This window comes from Phascolarctos cinereus, unplaced genomic scaffold (assembly GCF_003287225.1).
Source record: "Phascolarctos cinereus isolate Bilbo 61053 unplaced genomic scaffold, phaCin_HiC Scaffold_3;HRSCAF=262, whole genome shotgun sequence".
In the NCBI taxonomy this organism is placed as follows: domain Eukaryota; kingdom Metazoa; phylum Chordata; class Mammalia; order Diprotodontia; family Phascolarctidae; genus Phascolarctos; species Phascolarctos cinereus.
In genome coordinates this window covers 210,291,785-210,311,703 of record NW_027555736.1, presented here as the reverse complement: position 1 = coordinate 210,311,703, position 19,919 = coordinate 210,291,785, and the positions used below count along the sequence as shown (strand labels likewise).

Here is a 19,919-nt window from a genome sequence, read left to right as displayed (position 1 = left end):
TAAAGGGATATGTAGCCTTAATGTTGAATAATATACTATTAAAATTTTCGAAAAGAAGCAGACCAGATACTTCTCATAGCTATGGATAGATATATTCTTAACCAAACAAAGGATAGTGTCACTTCTAGAAAATAAAATAGGTAACGTCAGTTACATGAAGATGAAAAGCTTCTACACAACTGACAGGAAGGAGAAGAAAGAAAGAAAACGGTAAGGGAATAAGCATTTATATAGAGCCTACTATGTGTCAGTCACTGTGGTAAGTGCTTTTTTTTAAAACCCATATTATCTCATTTGATGCTCACAACAACTCTGTGAGTTAGATACTATTATGCCCATTTTACATTTGAGGAAACTGAGGCAAATGGAGGTTAAGTGACTTGACCAGGGTCACACAGCTAGCAGGAGTCTAAACCCAGATTTGAACCCTGATCTTCTTAACTCCAGGCCAGCACTCTATCTATGCTACCAGCTCCCTCAATTAAAAAAATTAATGCACATAGGACAAAAAAGAAAGCAATAAAGTAGGAAAAAATATTTATATTGACTTTCTCTGATGAAAGTTTGATATCCAAAATATATAAACAATTAGCGCATATCTATGAGATATAAGCCAAAAGCCATTCTCTGATAGACAAGTAGTCAAAGGATAGGAACAATTCTTAAAAGAAGAATTTAAAACTATTAGCAACAAAAAAACTACCAACAACTCTATGAAAGAGTCACTGATAAGACTAATCTCTAATGATAAGACATACAAATCAAAACAACCTTGAGGTTTCATTACTAAATTAGCAAAAATGCCAAGATGGGAATAGTCAGTGCTGAAGAAGTTATGGGAAGATAGGCACACTAATGCATTGTTGATAGAGCTGTGAATCAGCATACCAATTTTAGAAAGCAATTTAGAATTATAAAAATAAAGTGACTAAAATACCCATATCCTTTGATCCAGAGATTCCATTAGTAGGCTTATGCTCCAAAGACCATCAAAAAGAAGAAAGTTCTCATATGCACCAAAATATTTTATAGTGGTGATTTTTGTGATAGCAAAGAATTGGAAAGAAAGTAGATTCCCATTAATTGGGGAATGGCTAAACCAATTGCAATAAATGAATGTAATGGAATATCACTGTGCTAGAAAAAATGACCACTGTGATAGATAGAGAGAAGCATGGAAAGATCTATATGAATTGATGCAGAGTGAAGTAATCAGAGCCAAGAAAACAATATACGGAGTAACTGTAGAACAACATAAATGGGAAGAATAGCCACAGAAGTAAATTTAAAGTCAATGTTTCAAAATTATAAAAAATAAGCACGGCGCTGAAGAGATATGAGAAGACAACTCCACCCATCTAGTGGCAGAGGTGTACAAGTGTTGTACTTGTACATACGTGCTGGCTTTTTTGATGTGTTGATGGGTTGTGCTGATTTTTTTCATTTTCATTTTCTTTGTTCTTTGTTACAGGAGATGGCTTACTAAGAGGGGAAAGGTGAGGTATATTGAGGAAAATTATGGTGAGGTAAAAATAAAAAAAAGAAACCAATAAAAACTTATTTAAAACAACTATGACAATAAAAGGTATGCAAAATTTAGGGATTTGGGGGCATACTTTCAAACTGCTTTCCAGAATATCTGCACCAATTCACAGCTCCACCAACATTATATTAATGTCTCTTCCCTCACATCCCTCCAACAATTGGCATTTTCCTTTTTTGTCATCTTTGCCAATTTAATGGATATGAGGTGAAACCTTAGTTTTCCTTTCCTTTGCATTTCTATAATTATCAATGATTTGGATCATTTTTCTAACGATTGTTGATAATTTGGATTTAAGAGCTAGTTTTGAAGTCTATGTCAAGTACGAGGGTCCCATGGTATTTCAGCAGAGAGTAAGTACTGAGCCTGAAAAAATATACTTGGCCAAAGAAATTTTGAGAGCAAAAGACTTTTCTAGGATTCGGCGACTACTAAATTTGTGGTAAGTTATGCTGTCATTGTTAAACCTTTGAGCTATCTTACTTGGGAGTGTGTCATCATGAAGGACAAACAGCTGAAAGGAATAATCTGGTCTGAAGCCCCTCGTGTTATTTTGAGGTCACTGGAGCAAGAAATAGGACCTAACCTTCAAGAACTTTGTCAGCTGCCTCACACATGTATATATCAATGTTGGCTTTTGTAGACTTTTATGGTACACATTTTAAAAGGAGCCTAGAAGTCTTGGATATTTATATAGCTCACATGCTCAGAAATCAAGTTCTGGGCAGTTGGATTACATTTGGGGGTGGGAGGTTCATCTTAGAATTTTTAAAAAACTTTTTTACTTCTGAGATATAGACTACAACTGATGTTTTTTGAGTCTAAGCTACCCTCATTAAAAGTGAACTATTTAGGGGGGCAGCTAGGAGGCACAGTGGATAGAGTACCAGCCCTGAAGTCAGGAGGACCTGAGTTCAAATCCGGCCTCAGACCAAACACTTGACACGTACTAGCTGTGTGACCCTGGGCAAGTCACTTAACTCCAATTGCCTAAAAGCCAAAAAATAAAAAATAAATAAAAAATAAAGTGAACTATTCAGACAGATACCTGAATGCACCAAGGCTGTACCTCATGCTGGGATGAACTCTCTCCCTCACCTCTGCCTTCCTTCAAAACCTAGCTCCGCCTTCCATGTGAAAAATTTCCTAATCCTCTTAACTGAGTGTGCCCTCCTTCTCAAAATACCTTATATTTAACTTGTTCAGATGTTTTTCAGTTGTATCTGTCTCTGCATGACCCTGTTTGGAGTTTTCTTGGCAAAGATACCGGAATAGTTTGCCATTTCCTTCTCCAGCTCATTTTACAGATAAGGAACTGAGGGAAACAAAGTTAAGTGACTTGCTCAGGGTCACACAGCTAGTCTGAGTTCTGGCTGAGCTCTTGAAGAGGAGTCTGCCTGACTCCGGGCCTACTGCTCTGTCTACTGCACCACCTAGCTGCTGTTGTATTTAACTACTTTGTATTTATTTGCATTTTTTTCTTTAAACGTACTCTGTATGTTGTCTCTCCTGTTAGAATATAAGTGCATACAAGGAATTATTTCATTTATTGCATTCGTATCCCTAGCACCTAATTTAGGGCCTGGCACACAGTTGACACTTAATAAATGCTTCCTGAATGATTCATTGATAGACCTGAGTCTAGGGTTCATTGTTCAACTATGTATTGGGGCTGCCTAGAGTTCTGGTACACAGTTATGGGTGTAAATCTTCACCAAAAACTATTGATTTTGGAGTTATCTAGTGATTGTGATGAGGATATTCCCAGTATAGTCTGAAGGTATTTGCTGATTCAGAATAGCATACTTAGTTTGTATGGAAAGGTACAAACAATAGAATGCAGTCAAGGCCTGTGGCTGTAACTGGTCAGCTAGTCAATAAATATTTATTAAGCACCTACTAGGTGCCAGGCACTGTGATCCTACTATATGTAAGCAGTGGATGCTGTGTAATATATAACCTGTCCCTACTAACAGCACACGTATACTTAGTATAATTTTCGGGGATTTAAAGAACAGCTGTATTTATATTCGCTTTGCATCTTGCATCTCTTCCTGGTTTCATTTTTACTGAATGAGATGCCTCTGCTGAGTACTCCCTGGTATTCCTCTTCCCTTTTCTAGTTTCCTTTTGTGTGTCTTCCCCCATTAGACTGTAAGTTCCTTAAGAGTAGGAACTTTTTTTTTCTTATTTGTATCCCCAGCACTGAGCACAGTGCCTGGTACATAGTAGGTGCTTAATAAGTGTTTACTGAACTGAATTTAATCTGGTATAATTTTCAGGAACTTCAAATTTTGTTAACTGGGGAAAAGTGTCATAGGAACATGAGGTTTTTGGCTTTTCTAGCAGGGTGCCAGCAATTGCTGCTACTATGCTTTTCCCTCTTTTTGAGTTTTCACTGGGGAATTTGCATGGCCTACTCATGGGGGTATGGGAAATAGGGAGGAAATCGCAGGAGCTGGAAAGACAAAAGGGGGGCACGAATATTTTCTCTCTGAACAAAAACACTCTATGAGAGGAACTGAACACGTGGGAGGCATATAACTTGTACTCTCTGGAAAGAAAGAAATGAATGGAATTTTATGATCCTAATTTGGATAAGCATGAGGTTTGGGGATCATGGCTGAAAAAGATTAGCACAAGGTCTAGAAAGAGATCCGCACAGGTTTACTTTTTTTGGGATACTATCAGGTAAGGCTATTAGCCTAACAGAGCTGGAAATACTTCACTAGACCTGAGGTCCATTCTAAGAGACATAACTGGTAAGGAAGCATTAGTAGCAATGGAAGCAGTATGAGCCCCAGGAGTAATTATGTAGAGCCAAGTGCAATGGATAGAGCACTGGGTCTGGAGTCAGGAAGGTCTGAGTTCAAATCCAGCCTCAGACTTACTAGCTGTGTGACCCTGGGCAAGTCACTTCACCCTATTTACCTCAGTTTAATCATCTGTAAAATGAGCTGGAGAAAGAAATGGCAAAACACTCCAGGACCTTTGCCAAGAAAAGCCCAAATGAGGTTGCAAAGGGTTGAATATGACTGAACAACAACAACAAATAGGAGGCTAGGCACTGGCAGCTCCAGTACCCAGACCTTATGCAGAAGATGAGACGTAAGATGAGTCATCATGGTCAGGGAAGTCAAGAGGTGGAGGTGAGCAAGAAGAGCATTCCAGGAATGGCGGGGGGGAACAGTAAAAAAGCCCAGAGTCAGGAAACAGAATATAATATACAACAAAGAAGAGCAAGTAGGACGGTGTCTCTGGCTCATCGAGTACTTCAGGAGGATAGAAATCATGGAAATAAGGGACCACTCCATATTAGAAGTCCTGCTAGAGAAGGAGAGGAAAGCTAGACATAAAGTATACTTAGATTTTAGCAAAGCCTTTGACAAAGTTTCTCAAGCTATGCTTAAAGACAAAATGAAGAGAATTAGGCTAGATAAGTAAGTTTGGTACCCCAGGGATCTTTCCCCAGTCAGCATTTTTATCAATCACCTAGATGAACGCATGATTGGCAAGCTTATAAAACTTGCAGACTGTATGTAATTTGGAGGGAGGAGGTAGCATGGTGTGTAATAGAGTTAGATCCCCAAATATTTTGACAAGATAATACCAATGAAATTTAATGGAGATAAATCTAACATTCTACACTTGGATTCTAAAATCAGCTTTACAAATACAGCATGGTTGGAGGTATGATTACACAACACTTTCCACGAAAATGATCTGGGGGTCTTAGGGCGTCTCAATAGCGGTGTGATGGGACATGGCAGCCAAAAAGGGCTGATGGTATTCTGAACATCATTCAGAGGCATGATGCCCGGTGTCCACCTTTATCCTACGAAAAAGTTTTGAAGATTTTATGAATAACAATAATGATAGCTAACATTTAGTATAGCACTTTAAGGCTGATAAAGCTTATGTCACATATATTTATCTCATTTGATCCTCTGACATAGTGCCCCTTTATAGATGAGGAAGTAGTCTTAGAGAGGTTAAGTGACTTGCCCAGGGTCACACAAGTAGTGAGGGTCTGAAGCAGGATTTAGATTCAGGTCTGCCTGACTGCAGCTCTCCACTGCATCACTTTCCTAAGCTACAGGCTCAATAGGAGTCAACAGTGTGACAGGGCAGCCTTTAAAAAACGTTCATTAGCAGTCTATCCTGAGCTGCATTAAGAGAGGTCTAACGACCAGAACGAAGGAGAAATATAGTGCCACTCTACTCTTCCCTGGTGAGGCCACATCGGGAATCGTGTGCTCAGTTCTGAGCTCCACACTTTGAGACAAAACAAACATCTGGAACAGGGTAACTAGAATGGTGAGCATCTTGCAGAATATACTGCACAGTAACTGGTGGAAGGAACTGCGGATGGTCAGTAAGTCAGACCACAAACATTTATTAATCACTTACTCTGGGTCAGGCACTGTGCTAAGTTTTGGGAATACAAATATAAGAAGACAGTCCCTACCCTCAAGGAACTTACATTCTAATTTTGTTATTGTTGTTTAGCCTTATCCGACTCTTCATGGCCCCATGGACAGTAGCCCAACAGGTCCTTTTATCTTCCACTATTTCTCTGGGTCTGTCCAAGTTCATGTTTGTTGTTTCCATGACAATGTCTATCTATTCATCCTCTGCCTTCTCCTTTTGCCTTCAATCTTTCCCAACATCAGGGTCTTTTGCAATGAATCCCATCTTCTCATTATGTGGCCAAAGTACTTAAGCTTCAATGTCAGCATTTGACTTTCCAGTAAATAGCCTGAATTAATTTCTTTAAGTGTTGACTGTTTTGATCTCTTTGCTGTCCAAGGGACTCTCAAAAGTCTCCTCTAGTATCACAATTTGAAAGTGTAGATTCTATGGCTCTCAGCTTTCCTTCTAGTCCAACTCTCACAGCTACACATTGCTACGGGAAAAACCATAGCTTTGGCTATGTGGAACTGTGTTGGCAAGTATGCTGTCCAGATTTGCCATAGTTTTCCTTCCATTTAAAGAATTAAAGAAAGAAATTAGACAAGAATAAGCGTCTTTTAATGCCATGGCTGCAGTCACCATCTTCAGTAATCTTTGAGACCAAGAATATAAAATCTGATACTGCGTCCTTTCTTCTCCCTTTATTTGCCAGGAAATGGTGGGACCAGTTGCCAAGATCTTAGTTTTCTTGATGTTAAGCTTCAAGCCAGCTTTTACACTTTCCTCTTTCACCCTCATCAAGAGGCTTCTTAATTCTTCTTCACTTTCTGCTAATAGAGTGGTATATCTGAGAGTGTTGATATTTAACTCAGAAACCTTAATTCTGGCTTTTGATTTATCCAGCCTGGTATTTCACATGGTGTACTCTGCATATAAGTTAAATAAATAAGGTTACAGTATACAGACTTCTTATAATCCTTTTCTAATTTTAAACCATTGTAATGGTGGAAGACAATACATGCAAAGAAGCTGAAGGGGTGAGGCTGGCAGAGGGACATGGTAGAAAAAGTCTGAGAAAAAGTAGACTTAGGGGACAACATAATAATAACTGTCATTTATAAAGCTTTCTTAATTCTTGTCTCAGTTCATCCTCACAGCCACTCTGAGAGGTAGGTGCTATTTTTGTTCCCATTTCACAGATGAGAAAACTGAGGCAGATGGAGGTTAAATAACTTGCCTAAGGTCACACAACTAGTAGATATCAGAGGCAGGATTTGAACTCAGGTTTTACCAACTCCAGGTCCAACACTCTATCTACTGCACCACTTAGCTGCCTCTGTCTTTGAGTATTTGAACATCTGTTCTGTGGAAGAGATTTATTAGTCTTATTCTGTTTGGTCCCAGAGGGCAGAATCAGGAACAGTAGGTAGAAATGGAAAAGAAGCAGATTTAGGGTTGTCACAAGAGAAAATTTCCATTGAGCACATCTGGTCAGCTTCTGTGGAGCGCTATTCCACTATGCAAGGCTGTGTGACAAGGCTCCAGGAATAGCAAGATAAGGGTAGAGGCCAGGTCTGATTTGAGTATATCCATAAGAATTCAGGTTCCCTAAGATAGCAAGTCAGGGCCCCCACTCAGAGCGAAAAGAAGGTCACTGACTTCCTGAGAACCACAGAGAGCCTGGCACTTTGACAACAATTGCAGTCATTGGAGTGGAGCTGCAGAAGTTCTAGGGTGAATATGGGACAAAACTAGCGCCTATTGAATTGGACCAGGTTAGTGACTAGCAGTGCCATCTGCTGGCACTTTCTTCAGCCAATTTATTTTAATTTGGCCTCAGACTCAGATTTTCCCTTAGATTCCTGTAACTACTTCTCCTAGGACCTCTGTAGGATCAGACTCAACCACACTACTACTGTTTACCTGGATCTCCAATCCCTGGCTTCTTCCTGACCACTAAGTACCTTACAGTTTCCTTGGCCTTTGCTATAATTTCTTGTTTACCATACCCAAGTGAATCCTTCTCTTCATCTGAATACTACACTAATGAAATAAGCAAAACCCCCAATTATGGCAATATGGCTAAAATATAAGACCATAAGAGAAAGTTGGTAGGAGGAAAAAAAATCTGGTTTTTGAAGATTAGCTCACAGGAATTTATTAGAGAGGCCATGTGTGGCATAGTGAAACGAATGCTTTTCTTAGAGTCATGAAGAACTGGGTTCAAATTCCACTTAGTCAGGGAGTTCACCTTATCAGTGGAATTTCACACCAAGTTTAGAAAACGTCATCAATAGGAAAACAGATGACCACATTAATATGTCAATAAGGACCCAGGAATAATGCCTGGGCACACCCTTTTCTCAGCAACACACAGATACACACATGCTTGTTCACATGTTTAGATGAACAAAGCCTGGTTCCCTTACTTAGTACTCTTGTGAACTTCTCTGGACCTCAGTTTCATTGTCTATAAAATAAAGAAGTTGAATTATATGGTCTCTAATTTCCCATTTAACTCTTTATTTTACAAGTGGAAAATCTCAGAGTTGCCAGTAACATGAAAAAAAAATTGAACTCAGAATTTTTAGCAGATGCTGGGTATGATAAGTTGTTTTCTGTTAATCCTTTCAGTGACTTCTTTAATACGAAAACATTCTAGTGAGTGATGCTGGAAAAGGCAGCATATTGGCTACGTCATTTTATTGAAACTTCAAAAATTAACCCTTCTGTTCTGTGTGGTCTTTCTCAGATAGCTTGAATGATGGCCTGAGTAAGCTCACTCTCTATTTTGTCTTTGAAATTTTGAGGTAGAATGATTTTCATTTTCTTTATAGAGTGATCTATACTGTTATTGTTGCCTTTGAGATTTTTCCCATCTTCAGGTGTCCTCATTATCTCTGATGTTTCTGCATTTCTAGACGAAGGCTGCTTAAACTTTTTCTGCTCGTGACCCCTTTTTGCTCGAGAAATTTTTATGTTGACCCCCAGGCATATAGGTATATTAAATAGGTATACAAATCAAACATTTACTGATAATAAATGATAAAGAAATTTATTTTAAAACAATTCTTTGGCATACAAATAATTTTACCATTCATTAAAGATAAAGTAAATTTGCATACTAATGAGATGGATGTGCTTGTTTATTTTTACATAAGGAATTAAATCTTGGCAGAATATTTGATACTGCAGGACATAGAACATCTTCAAAGTTTTTCCAGAGTTGTTCAATATTTTGATTTTATAATAGTCAATGCTGAGAATACTGCTTTCCATAAATACGTATTACAAAATGGCAAAAGTATATTTAGGGCCATTTCAGAAACTATTAGAAATTCTGTCCTAATGCCAAGCCAAAATTCATTAAACGATTTTTTAGGTAGCTCAGGTTTTAAACCTGTGTTGCTTGATAACTCAACAAATTCCTCTTGAACTTTTAATGGCAGAAGACTGACATTTTTTATTTCAATTGAGTATGGTTTATGAACCCAACTAGAATAAAAATTTGAAGGGAAGTATTTCTGAACTGTGTTTCCAGGCACTTCAGATGATCAGCTATAACTCTTACAATTAAATCTTTGGGAAGGTTATTTTCAATTAGGAAATCATCTGTAGCTGTAAACATTTCTAAAGAACAATTTTCCACCCTACCCTTCCATATGTTAACTTTTTTAGTAAAACTTTCAATTTTATCTTTTAACATAAATATGTTACAATTTTTTGCTTGAAGGGACATGTTTAAATCATTGAGTTTTCCTAAAATATCTGACAAATTAACATCATTTTGAAAGCCATAAGTTATTATGAAAAAAATGAACAGAATCAGATTTCTGCTCAGTTAAAAAATATAACTTCATCTTTCAATTTCAATAATCTGTTTAAACTTCACCCTCTTGAGAGCCACTGTACCTTTGCATGTAGTAATAAGCTTTTGCAATAGGAGTTCATGTCTTTCAAAAGGTTTGAAAACAAATGACTGTTAAGGGCATATCTTTTAATGAAGTTAATGATTTTGATAGTATCATGAAACATATCTAGCTCTGGTGGTATTTTTTTAGTTACAAGTGCCTCCTGATGGATCATGCAATGAGTAAAAGTGATATGTTCACTGCCACCAGCTTTAACTTCTGCTACAAATCCAACATTCTCACCCATCATTGCTCCAGCACCATCTGCACAGACTCCAATGCAATTTTTCCACTGTAAACCTTTATTTGCTAAAAATTCTTCAACTTTAAGATGTATATCTTCCCCTTTTGTATGCCCTTCCAAAGGGTGACAAAACAGTACTTTCTCAAGTATGCTTCCTTCATAAACAACCTTACATAAAGTGACAACTATGCCGCATTAGAAATACCAGTTGTTTCATCTAACTGAATTGCAAACTTTGAGCTGCCCTTAAGCCTGGCAATAAGCTGCTGGAATTGGTCATTACTAATTTAAAAACTCTTCTGGAAATAGTGTGACTCGACAAAGGAATTTTATGAATGTCATTTTCACACTTTTTCCCATGAACTATTTCTGACATTTTAATAGCAGCAGGTAACATGAACTCTTCTATCATGTAGGGCTTTTTAGTTTTTGCAATTAAATAAGAAATTTCATAAGATGCAAGTATATACTTTTTATTGACAGTAAGAAATTTCTCAAAACATTGATGATTTTAAAAGTCATTCAAAATATTCCTTTGGTTTATTGCAGAACACTGCATGCTTGGTATTAAGATGTCATTTCAGTTGGGCTGGTTTCATGCTCTCTACAGCCAAAACTTCATTACAAAGTGGTTTTTCCACACCACTATCACTATTAGAAGTAAATTCATATTGCAAAAATGATTCGATATATTTTCTTTTTCTTGTCAATTTAGGTGTAATACAACCTGGTAGCAGAGTGTCTGCCGCATTGTTATCAGTATTTTTGCCTCTTCTGTCTAAATTTAGCCACTTATCCATAACTAAAAAATATTTTTGTCCTAAAATGTGAATAAATATTGCTAATAGTTTCTCAAGTAAATATTAGCTTTAGTGCATGGAATTACATTTGTGCTTAATTTAAAAAACTGATGTTCACCCATACACATACAGTGATGATGGAGGAGAAATGTTATTAAAGGGTTTTTGTCTTTACTTCCTGCAATTAAACACTTATGTTTCTGTAAAATAAGGATATAATAGCAGTTTTAAAAATCAAACATTCTAACACAGTATTATCAAAAGATATACTAATTTGATACTAATTTCAGGAATGACAGTAGGAAAATATTAAAAGTCTTTATTTTCTATAATTAAACTATTATGTTTCTGTAGGAGCAGAAAACTTTATATGTGTAGTAAAAACACTGCAATTCATAACATACAATAGTCTTAACTCTGACACAAGGCGGTTTCTGGCAGCATTAGTTGGTGTTGTGTGGTATGATGGAATGCCCAGTGCAAAGTGTACGTGTTGTGTGTTCAAAACCAATGCTGCAGTGAAATTGTGCAACAGGCAAGCGCTGCCAGAAATACCTCGGATTCATTACTTGTTTCCTTTTGAATTAATTTTTGGTCCGTGCGTGTTCAGAAACCTTTTACTACTGACAAATTTTTTGTGACACCCCTCCCCCATTCAGTTACATAACCCCATATGAGGTTGCAGCCCACAGTTTAAGAAGAGCTGTTAAAATCTAGACTGTTCTTTGGTCATTCTTCAGCTGTCTATGTCTTTAATATACATTGACAAATATTCTCATTGCTTTGATATGATTAAGTCAGATTTAATCTCAATATCACAATTACCATAACATTTGTAATTGAATCATCTGCAACATATATTTTAAATAAATAAATAAAAATAGCTGGAAGATGGAGTGCTGTATACAAGGAATAGTAGAGAGGATAGAGTCACTGGATTATAAAGTATGTGGAGGTAATGAAGGTAATGAGGTAATGAAGGAGGTATGAACAACTGGAAAGGTTGGAGAGTGCCAGGTTAGGAAGGGCTTTAAAAGTCAAACAGGATTTTATATTTGATTCTGGAGATAAAAAGGAGTCACTGAGGTTGACTGAGCAGGGGAGGTAACAAGGTCAGATAGGTGCTTCAGAGAGGAAGATCAGTGACTGGAGTAAGAAAAGATGTGAGGCAGAAGGCTATGAGGGTCTCCATCCCAAGGTGACTGGCAGTATCTGAGGAGAGGAAGGAGTATGTAGGAGATATTTTAAAGGGAGAACCCCCAGAATTTGGCAAAAGATTGGATATGCGGTGTGAGAGACAGTGAGGAGTGGAAGGTGACTCTTTGGTTGAGCTTGGGTGATTGAGAGGATTTCATCTAACAGTTAAGTTAGGAGGAGGAGGGAAGGAGAGGAGGGAGAGGAAGAGGAGAAAGAAAGAAGGGGAGAGGGAGAAAGAGGGGAGAAGGAAGAGCAACAGAAAGAGAAGGTGGGGTTGGGACCAGAGGAGGTGGAGGAGGGAGGGGAGAAGACGAAAGACGAATGGGGGAGGGGAAAGGAGGAAAAGTGAGTGCGCGCTCTGCGCCCCTCCTGCCAGCAGAGGGCGGCCGTCGCCCTGCAGCGCCGCGCCAGAGGAGGAAGGCGACGCTCCTTCCCCTAATCTTCCTGCCTTCCTCTAGTTCTCCTTTCGTCTTCCCCGCCAGGCTGGGGGCGGGGACGCGCCGTGCGTGCTGCGGGGGCGGAGCGGGGGCGGCGGTGGCGGCGGTGGCTGCACGGACGACCTAGGAGCTGCTGGTGCCCGGTAACGGAGGCCGCCGCAACCACCCGAGCCCGGCCCGCACCCCCTCCGGGACCATGGAGATCGGCACTGAGATCAGCCGCAAGATCCGGGTGAGGCCCGAGCCGGCGTCGGTCTGTCAGTCAGCCCGGCCCAGGGTGGGGGGTGGGGGCTGAGGGAGCGTTGGCGGGAGCAGCGGGCGATGGGCTGGGGTCTGGGGGGAGGGGGCGAGGCCGTGTCTAGGCGTGGGGCCCGGGCGGAGGCCGAGGCCGAGGCCGAGGCTCAGCGGGACGCCCGGCTTGTCGGGGGTGACGAGGGCTTTGGCCGGGGCGGCGTCGAGGACCCTCTCGCGGCTTGGGGCGGGCTCCCTGGCGGCCGCTCCCCCTCCCCCGACGCCTGCGGGTCGGCCTGGTCGCCTCAGGCTCCTCTGCTGGTTTGCCTTTGAAGTGTGCGAGCTGCTCGGGGGCTGCAAGCAGCGCGTTTTTTGTGTTTTGGTTTGGTTTGTTTTTCTCGTAGACCCCTAATAAAGTCGCCTCCAGGGGTTGTGGCGGCGTCCTCCCACCTATGGCAGAGCTTTTAATGAGCCACCTAATTAGAGACCCGAGGCTTTTCTTGAAATCCACTGTTATATTGCTGTTACTCACTGAAAATTGCCTTGGGGGGGAGGGCGGGTTAAGGGGCGCTGTCTTTACAATCCTGACCAAACGTGGTCATCTCTGATCTGCTAACAAGAACAAAAAATTCATCAAATTGAATTAGAAACCTGACCAAACGTGGTCGTCTCTGATCTGCTAACAAGAACAAAAAATTCGTCAAGTCAAATTTTGGAATATGTATAGTCTTTGAAAAGAATGTGGCCCATGTCAGCAAAAATCCCCCCCCCCCCAAAGTAGATGAATTTTCTGGTTTTTTTTGATGAATTTTCAATATAGATATTTACTTTGCTTTATTACACTGGCTCCTTGTGATGTTCAATTTAGGAACTAGCATGGGATTAAATAAATATGCTAGGACTGTCTAAAAGGCCGAGTGAGAAATAGGCAATCTCAATTTCAAAGGTGGACATCATTTGGTTGTCCGAGTTCTTCACGAAGCTTTGATTTTTTTGTGTCATGTTCTGTCATATTTTAAATGATTATTTCATTTCTCATGTGCCCAATTTTTTTTACAGAGTGCAATTAAGGGAAAATTGCAAGAATTGGGAGCTTATGTTGGTAAGTTTTGTTATATTTGTAAGTTGTAAATTTGATAGTTTATTGATTTATATTATACAATTAGAGATGCCATAGAATCATAGAATTTCAAAGGCCGACCCCTTCCAAAAGGAGTCCTCCCCACTATATCCTGGACAAACTATGCAACTTCAGCTTGAAGATCTCCCATGGGGGAAGAGAGAGCTATACTACCTTCTGACAGGCCATTCCACTTTTAGACAGTTCTTATTGTTGGGAAGATTTTCCTTACATTGAGTAGAATCTTGCCCTTGTCATTTAGACACATTGTTCTTAGTTCTGCCTTCTGGGACTAAGATGAGCAAGTCTAATCTCTCTTCTGTAAGATACCCCTTCAGTTACTTGAAAGCAGCTGTCAGAACTCCCTTTTTGATAAGTTTGTTCTTTAGACTGAATCTCTACTTCCACCAGTCAGTACTTTTAAAGCATGACATTGAGGCCCTTTAGGTTGGCTGCTTTTCTCTGAATTTTGTTGAACTTTAGGTCCTTCTTAAAATGGACCCAGAATTGAACAGAATTCCAAATGTAGTCTGACCAGTGTAAAATACTATCACTTTTGATTCCTCTGTATCACAATTACTTAAAATCTCATTGACTTTTTTGGTTGCTAAATTATATATTCATATTGAGTGTTAAATCAGAGAGGTCTTCTTGATCTTTTCCTTTTTTATTTTGAACTGTTGTTTAGCTGTACCTCTCCCATACTAGTAAAGGAGATGTCTTAAACTGAAGTGTAAAACAACATTTGTCTATCTTAAATTTAATCTTACTAGATTTGGCCAAATTTGCTAGGCTTTAAAAATCATAATGACATTCTTTCCAGCTTTTTGTTACTTGAAAATTTAGTAAATGTACAATTGAGGCATTTAATCAAGTCGCTGAAGAAAATACTAAGGTTTTAGAGTAGGGGATCAAAAACCTTTTTTGTGTCATCTACCCCTTTGTTAGTTTAAAACCTGTGAACTGCTTATCAGAATAAAGTTTTTAAATTCCTAAAATAAATGAGATTACAGAGGAAACTTAGTCGAATTGAAATAAAGATGTAATTTTTTTTTTCCATCCAAGTTCATCGACACCCTGAAATATACCCTTGTATCCCAGGTTAAGAACTCCCTCCCCTCCATTTTTTCTTGTTTTTAAAACTTTACTGGAACTCTTTGTATATGAGTCTTCTTCATTTGGACATTCTTATCCTATTTATGAGTTCTTCATTTGGGGAGTTGTATTAAGATTTTACCATATTTTCCCTATCCTGTCACCTTTACTTATTTGTCTATTCTAGGTTCTTATTTCCTCACTTGGGTATCTCATTTTTAGAGCTGTTTTGTTACATGGTTTTTGTTTTTTTTTTTTTAACATTTTCATCTCTTTCCATACCTAATAACGGATGCTTGTACCTTTGTTTTTAGGCTTCCGTTTTGTCTACCATCCTTTTGATTTGATAATGCATCTTCATAGGTTTTTGAAATTATTTATTGTATGTGTTGTGTTGTCTCTTGGCTGCTCTTTTCATCCAGTTAAAGATTATTCCAAGTAATTCACTTTTTCCTACTCCTGGTCCTGTCTCCTTGCATAATATTAATTTTATCTTTTTCTTCTCTGGTTTAGATAAAATGAAAAATAATTACTAGGATTCCAAAGAAATCCATACAATTAAAATGCACTACCTTACAAGCTTCATGTATTCGAAGATGTTATGCTGTGACTTGGTATTCCTTGATTAATAGAAGTTGTACAAATAAAATCCTTTATTTGGAGTTTGAAGGTTCCTCAGTGGCCATCTAGTTTCTGAAAATGTTCATTAATCCTGTGTAGTTGTCAAAGCACTTTAGTATACTTTATTTTGTTTGAACCTTACAGCAACCTTATGAGGTAGACAGAGCAAGTATTACCTTAATTTTATACATGAGGAAAATAATGCTCAAAGAGGTTTAAGTAAAATGCTAGTCACTGGCAGATTTGGGACTAGAATTTCCGGTATTCACCATTGTCCACCTCATAATTTTCATTTGCCTTGTTTATAGAATTGCATAGCAGATGTATACATAGAAGAAAATGCAAAAAGCTTTCTAGGCATATGAAAACTTAGTTATTCAGCATATATTTATTAGGTACCTACTCTGGGCAGAGCATAAAAGAGAATCCCATGAAGCCTTTGTTGATGCCCCAACTGCTAATGCCTTCCCTCCCAAATTACTTTGTATTTATGTATCATCTATTTGTATTTATTCTCTTTGCATTCTGTAAAGTCTTACATAAATACTTATCTTTCCCATTAGAATGTAAACTCCTTGAGAAGAGGAATTTTTTCATTCATTTATTTGTATTCCCAGTGTCTTGAACTACTCCTGGCACAAAGGAGGTGCTTAATAAATGCTTATTAGTTGTTTAAAATTTTGGTTGTCTCAAGCACCTCATTTTCTAAGAGGAAAGATAAGATGCCCACAGATTTGTGTGTTATTCAGTTGTTTTGTAGGCAAATAAAGATGTCTTGAAATTAGTGTTCTTTAAGAAGGATGGCTATTACTTTACTTGGTGAGGATATAACTAAAGAAATTTAATATTGTCTTATAGTATACGTTCAGCACATTCTTGGATTGGAGAAATTTTTATTAGTCAGTATTTTTATGATCCCCCCCCCCCAGTGAATGGCCTTGAACAAAGCAAAAGCCATCAGTCTTGCATAACAATACGGTGTTGACATTTCCATTTTGCCTGTTAATTTTAAAGTTTTTGTATTACATGGTTGTAAAAGTGTTTGGTGTGGGCTTTTTCCTTTTCTTTCTTTTTTTCCCCCTGTAGTAGGCTTTATTTTTTCCTGACTTACAGGAGAAAAATTAGCATGACTGGTTCAGTTGGTTGTAGTTCAGGTACTTGAGAATCAGGTTTTTGTGTGTTTTCTTATTTCATGGAAGGATAGTTCATCAATTTTTTACAGTTCTACTTTTGGCTGGGTTTTGAAAACTCACAGAAGAAAAAAATAAGGAAAATATTTTTGTACAGATAAGTTTCTCTTCCCTTCCCTGTCCCTTCCTTGTGCCCAGTAACCTTCAATGAGGATATAGTCATAGGAATTCAGATCTGGACAAGGCCTTAGAAATCTAGTATCCTTCATTTTATAGATGAGAAAACTGAATATCAGAGAAGTTAAATGATTTCCCCAAGGTTTCATTGTCGTAGAATCAGAATTTGAATTAAGGTTTTCTGTATAAAAACAGTGCACTTTCCATAGCACCTTGCTACCTGTCTAGCAGTGGGATATCCAGGTCAAATGGTACACGGAATTTTTTTTTTGTAGCTCACTATTACTATTACACATTGATTTCCAAAATGATTTAACCAGTTCACAGTTCTATTAGCAGTGTATTAGGGTAACTTTTTACCGTAGTCACACCATTATTAAGTTTTGTCATTTTTTTGAGTTTGTTTTTGGTGTGAGATTTAAATTTAATTTGGAAGTTCATTGTGTATTGTATGTGACCTGAGTTTTGTAGCCTTTAATATTGTTTTCATTTATGTTGTAATTATTTTGTATAGTATTCCTTTGGTGCTTTCCTTTCTTTGACTCAGTTCCTACAACTCCTTTTTTATGTTTGCATTCTTATTTGGCATGCCCTATGGTACAATAATAATCCCTTTACGTTTATTAATTATAATCTGTCTAGCCATCCTGTAGTCATTGTGCACATAGTTTATTTCCAACTTTTTTTCATTCCAGTAATGCTGCTAGGAATTTTTTGACACATCTAGTATTTTCTGTCATTGGCCTCCTGGGTTATATCTAAGTACTGAGATCACTGTGCCAAAGCATGTGAAAAATTTAGTAACTTTTCTCACATGATTCCAAATGTTTTCCTTAATAGTTGGACCAGTTCATAGCTCCTTGTGCTTTTCTGTATATATCCCTTCAACATTGAATTTTTCTATCTTTTGACATTTTAGACAGTTTGATGGGTATAAATTGATATCACAGAGTTATTTTGATTTGCATTTCTTTGATTTTTTAAAATCTTGAAGTTTTTCTAATGATAATTTGTTTTTCTTCTTTTGGGAACTGTTCATATTCTTTGACCACCTATCTACTAATGAGTTCCCCTTGTAGATTTGTACCATTTCTGTACAGATATAAGATGTCAGATTTATAGATTTGGGTCAAATTTCTATAGATTTCAGATGGTAGACTTTTATCAGAGATATTTGGAGCTATATAATCTCCTTTATTCCATGTCTGGTTAGAAATTCTAAAGTTGTGAAAGATTTTCATGATATAGATAATTTTTTACATCTAAGTTGTTTACCCATTTGGAATTTATTGTATTTAAAGGTGTAAAATGTTTGTCAAAACTTATTTTCTACCAAGCTGTTTTCCTATTTTCCCAGCAGTTGAATAAAGCCCTCTTCCAGTAATTTGGGGAATTGCAGCATGGTTTACTATAAAAAGTCACTAGAGAACATTCAGCCACTTATTACTTGCATGACCTTGGACAGATAACTTAACTGACCCTTGATTTTTTTTATATCTAAAATATTAGCATAGGTACTAGATAATAAAACTATGTAGTTTTAAGTCAGTAATCCTGGATGTTGAATTTGTTGATTTCTGTAGATTGTTATGTGCATTTGCTCTTCAGTCTTGCTTATATGATCTGTTCCACTAAGGTAGTCTTTTTATTGTCTTTTATATTCTTAAATTTGGGCTTTTCATTCAATTTTTAATTATCTGTTATATCAAGTGAAAAGTATCAAAACAAGCTAGAAAAATGTTAGTCTTAGCTTAATAATTCCCCCAATAAAACTTATTAAAGCTGTCAGGTATTTGATACTAGGCACTGGAGATTCAAAGACAAACAAAACAGTGCATGCCCTCAAAGACTCCAATTCTACTGGGATGATACAGTATGTATATAGGAATATGTGATTTTCTCAGTTTAGGGAGGTCTCAGTTTGGCATTTCTTCTACAAATGAACATAATTGTCTGTGATTTAATAGATAAGGCCCAAAGAGTCTGCTGAACCAGTTGGACATCAGAAGTGGGATTTGAACCTAGCTCTTTGTCAGTTACTTTATTTAATCTATTATGCCGTGTTATCTCTATATAAAGTGTATATAGATAAGTATATAAAAAACGGTTTGGTATGAGAGAGAATATTAATCACCTGGGACCTAGGAAAAGTTTTGAATAGGTGTCATCTGAACTGAGCCGAAGGTGGAAATGAGGATAGAAGGCATGGAAAACCATTGGTAGAGAGGAGATTGAGCATTGAGTTTGTGGAACAACTAGTAGTCCAATTTGGTTGAAATGTAGACTTGAATGAAAGGGAATAGTATAAAATAAAACTTGAAAGGTTGGTTGCAGCCAGATTGTGGAAGGCTTTAAGGTTCTTGCTGAGGAGTTTGTATTTCATACTAGAGGCAATAGAAAGCCACAGAAGATTTTTGAGCTGTTTGGAGAATGGACAGCAGGGAGATCTATTAGGAGGTTGCTATTGTAATCCATTCCAGAGGTGATGAGGGGCTGAACTAGGAGCCATGTTATGGGAGAGAAGGAGGAATTTTGAAAGATATTATGAAGCTAAAATAGACAAGACTTGAGGAATGAAGGAATAGGAGAAATCAAGGATCACTCTGAGTTTGTAGACCTGAATGATTGAAAGGATGGTGCTGCCTTCAACAGAAATTGAGCATTCTGAAGAATGAATTCATGTTTAGGAGAAACATGAGTTCCATTTGAGTTTGTGATACCCACGGGATATCGAGAAGGAGAAATCTAAGCAAGTGACTGGTGAGGTGGGGGAGGAGAGAGATGAGAGCTAGCTCTGCAAGGCAATGTGGTACAGTCTAAAGGATATTGGATTTGGAGTAAGAGGAACTGTGTTTGGAATATATTTAGTAATCATATGACCTTGGGCAGTTAATCAGCAAGAGTTTATTAAGGATTTATGAAGTGCTAGGCATTGGTCTAAGCACCAGGGATACAGAGACAAAAGTGAAGTCCTTACCTTCAGGAGCTTTCCCAAAGTGC

At 37.9% G+C, this 19,919-nt stretch overlaps 1 protein-coding gene across 5 annotated transcripts in view; it reads left to right on the top strand.

The window, feature by feature from the left end:
- Positions 1 to 12,610: 12,610 nt before the first annotated feature.
- ZC3H14 (zinc finger CCCH-type containing 14) overlaps positions 12,611 to 19,919 on the top strand; it is a 60,785-nt gene continuing 53,476 nt past the window's right edge. For all 5 annotated transcript variants that reach the window (XM_021000378.1, XM_021000375.1, XM_021000376.1 and 2 more), the window contains exons 1-2: positions 12,611 to 12,777; positions 13,836 to 13,878. In XM_021000378.1, coding sequence (XP_020856037.1) covers positions 12,742 to 12,777; positions 13,836 to 13,878 — 79 coding nt within the window. In that variant the 5' untranslated portion in view covers positions 12,611 to 12,741. The remainder of the gene's footprint in view (positions 12,778 to 13,835; positions 13,879 to 19,919) is intronic.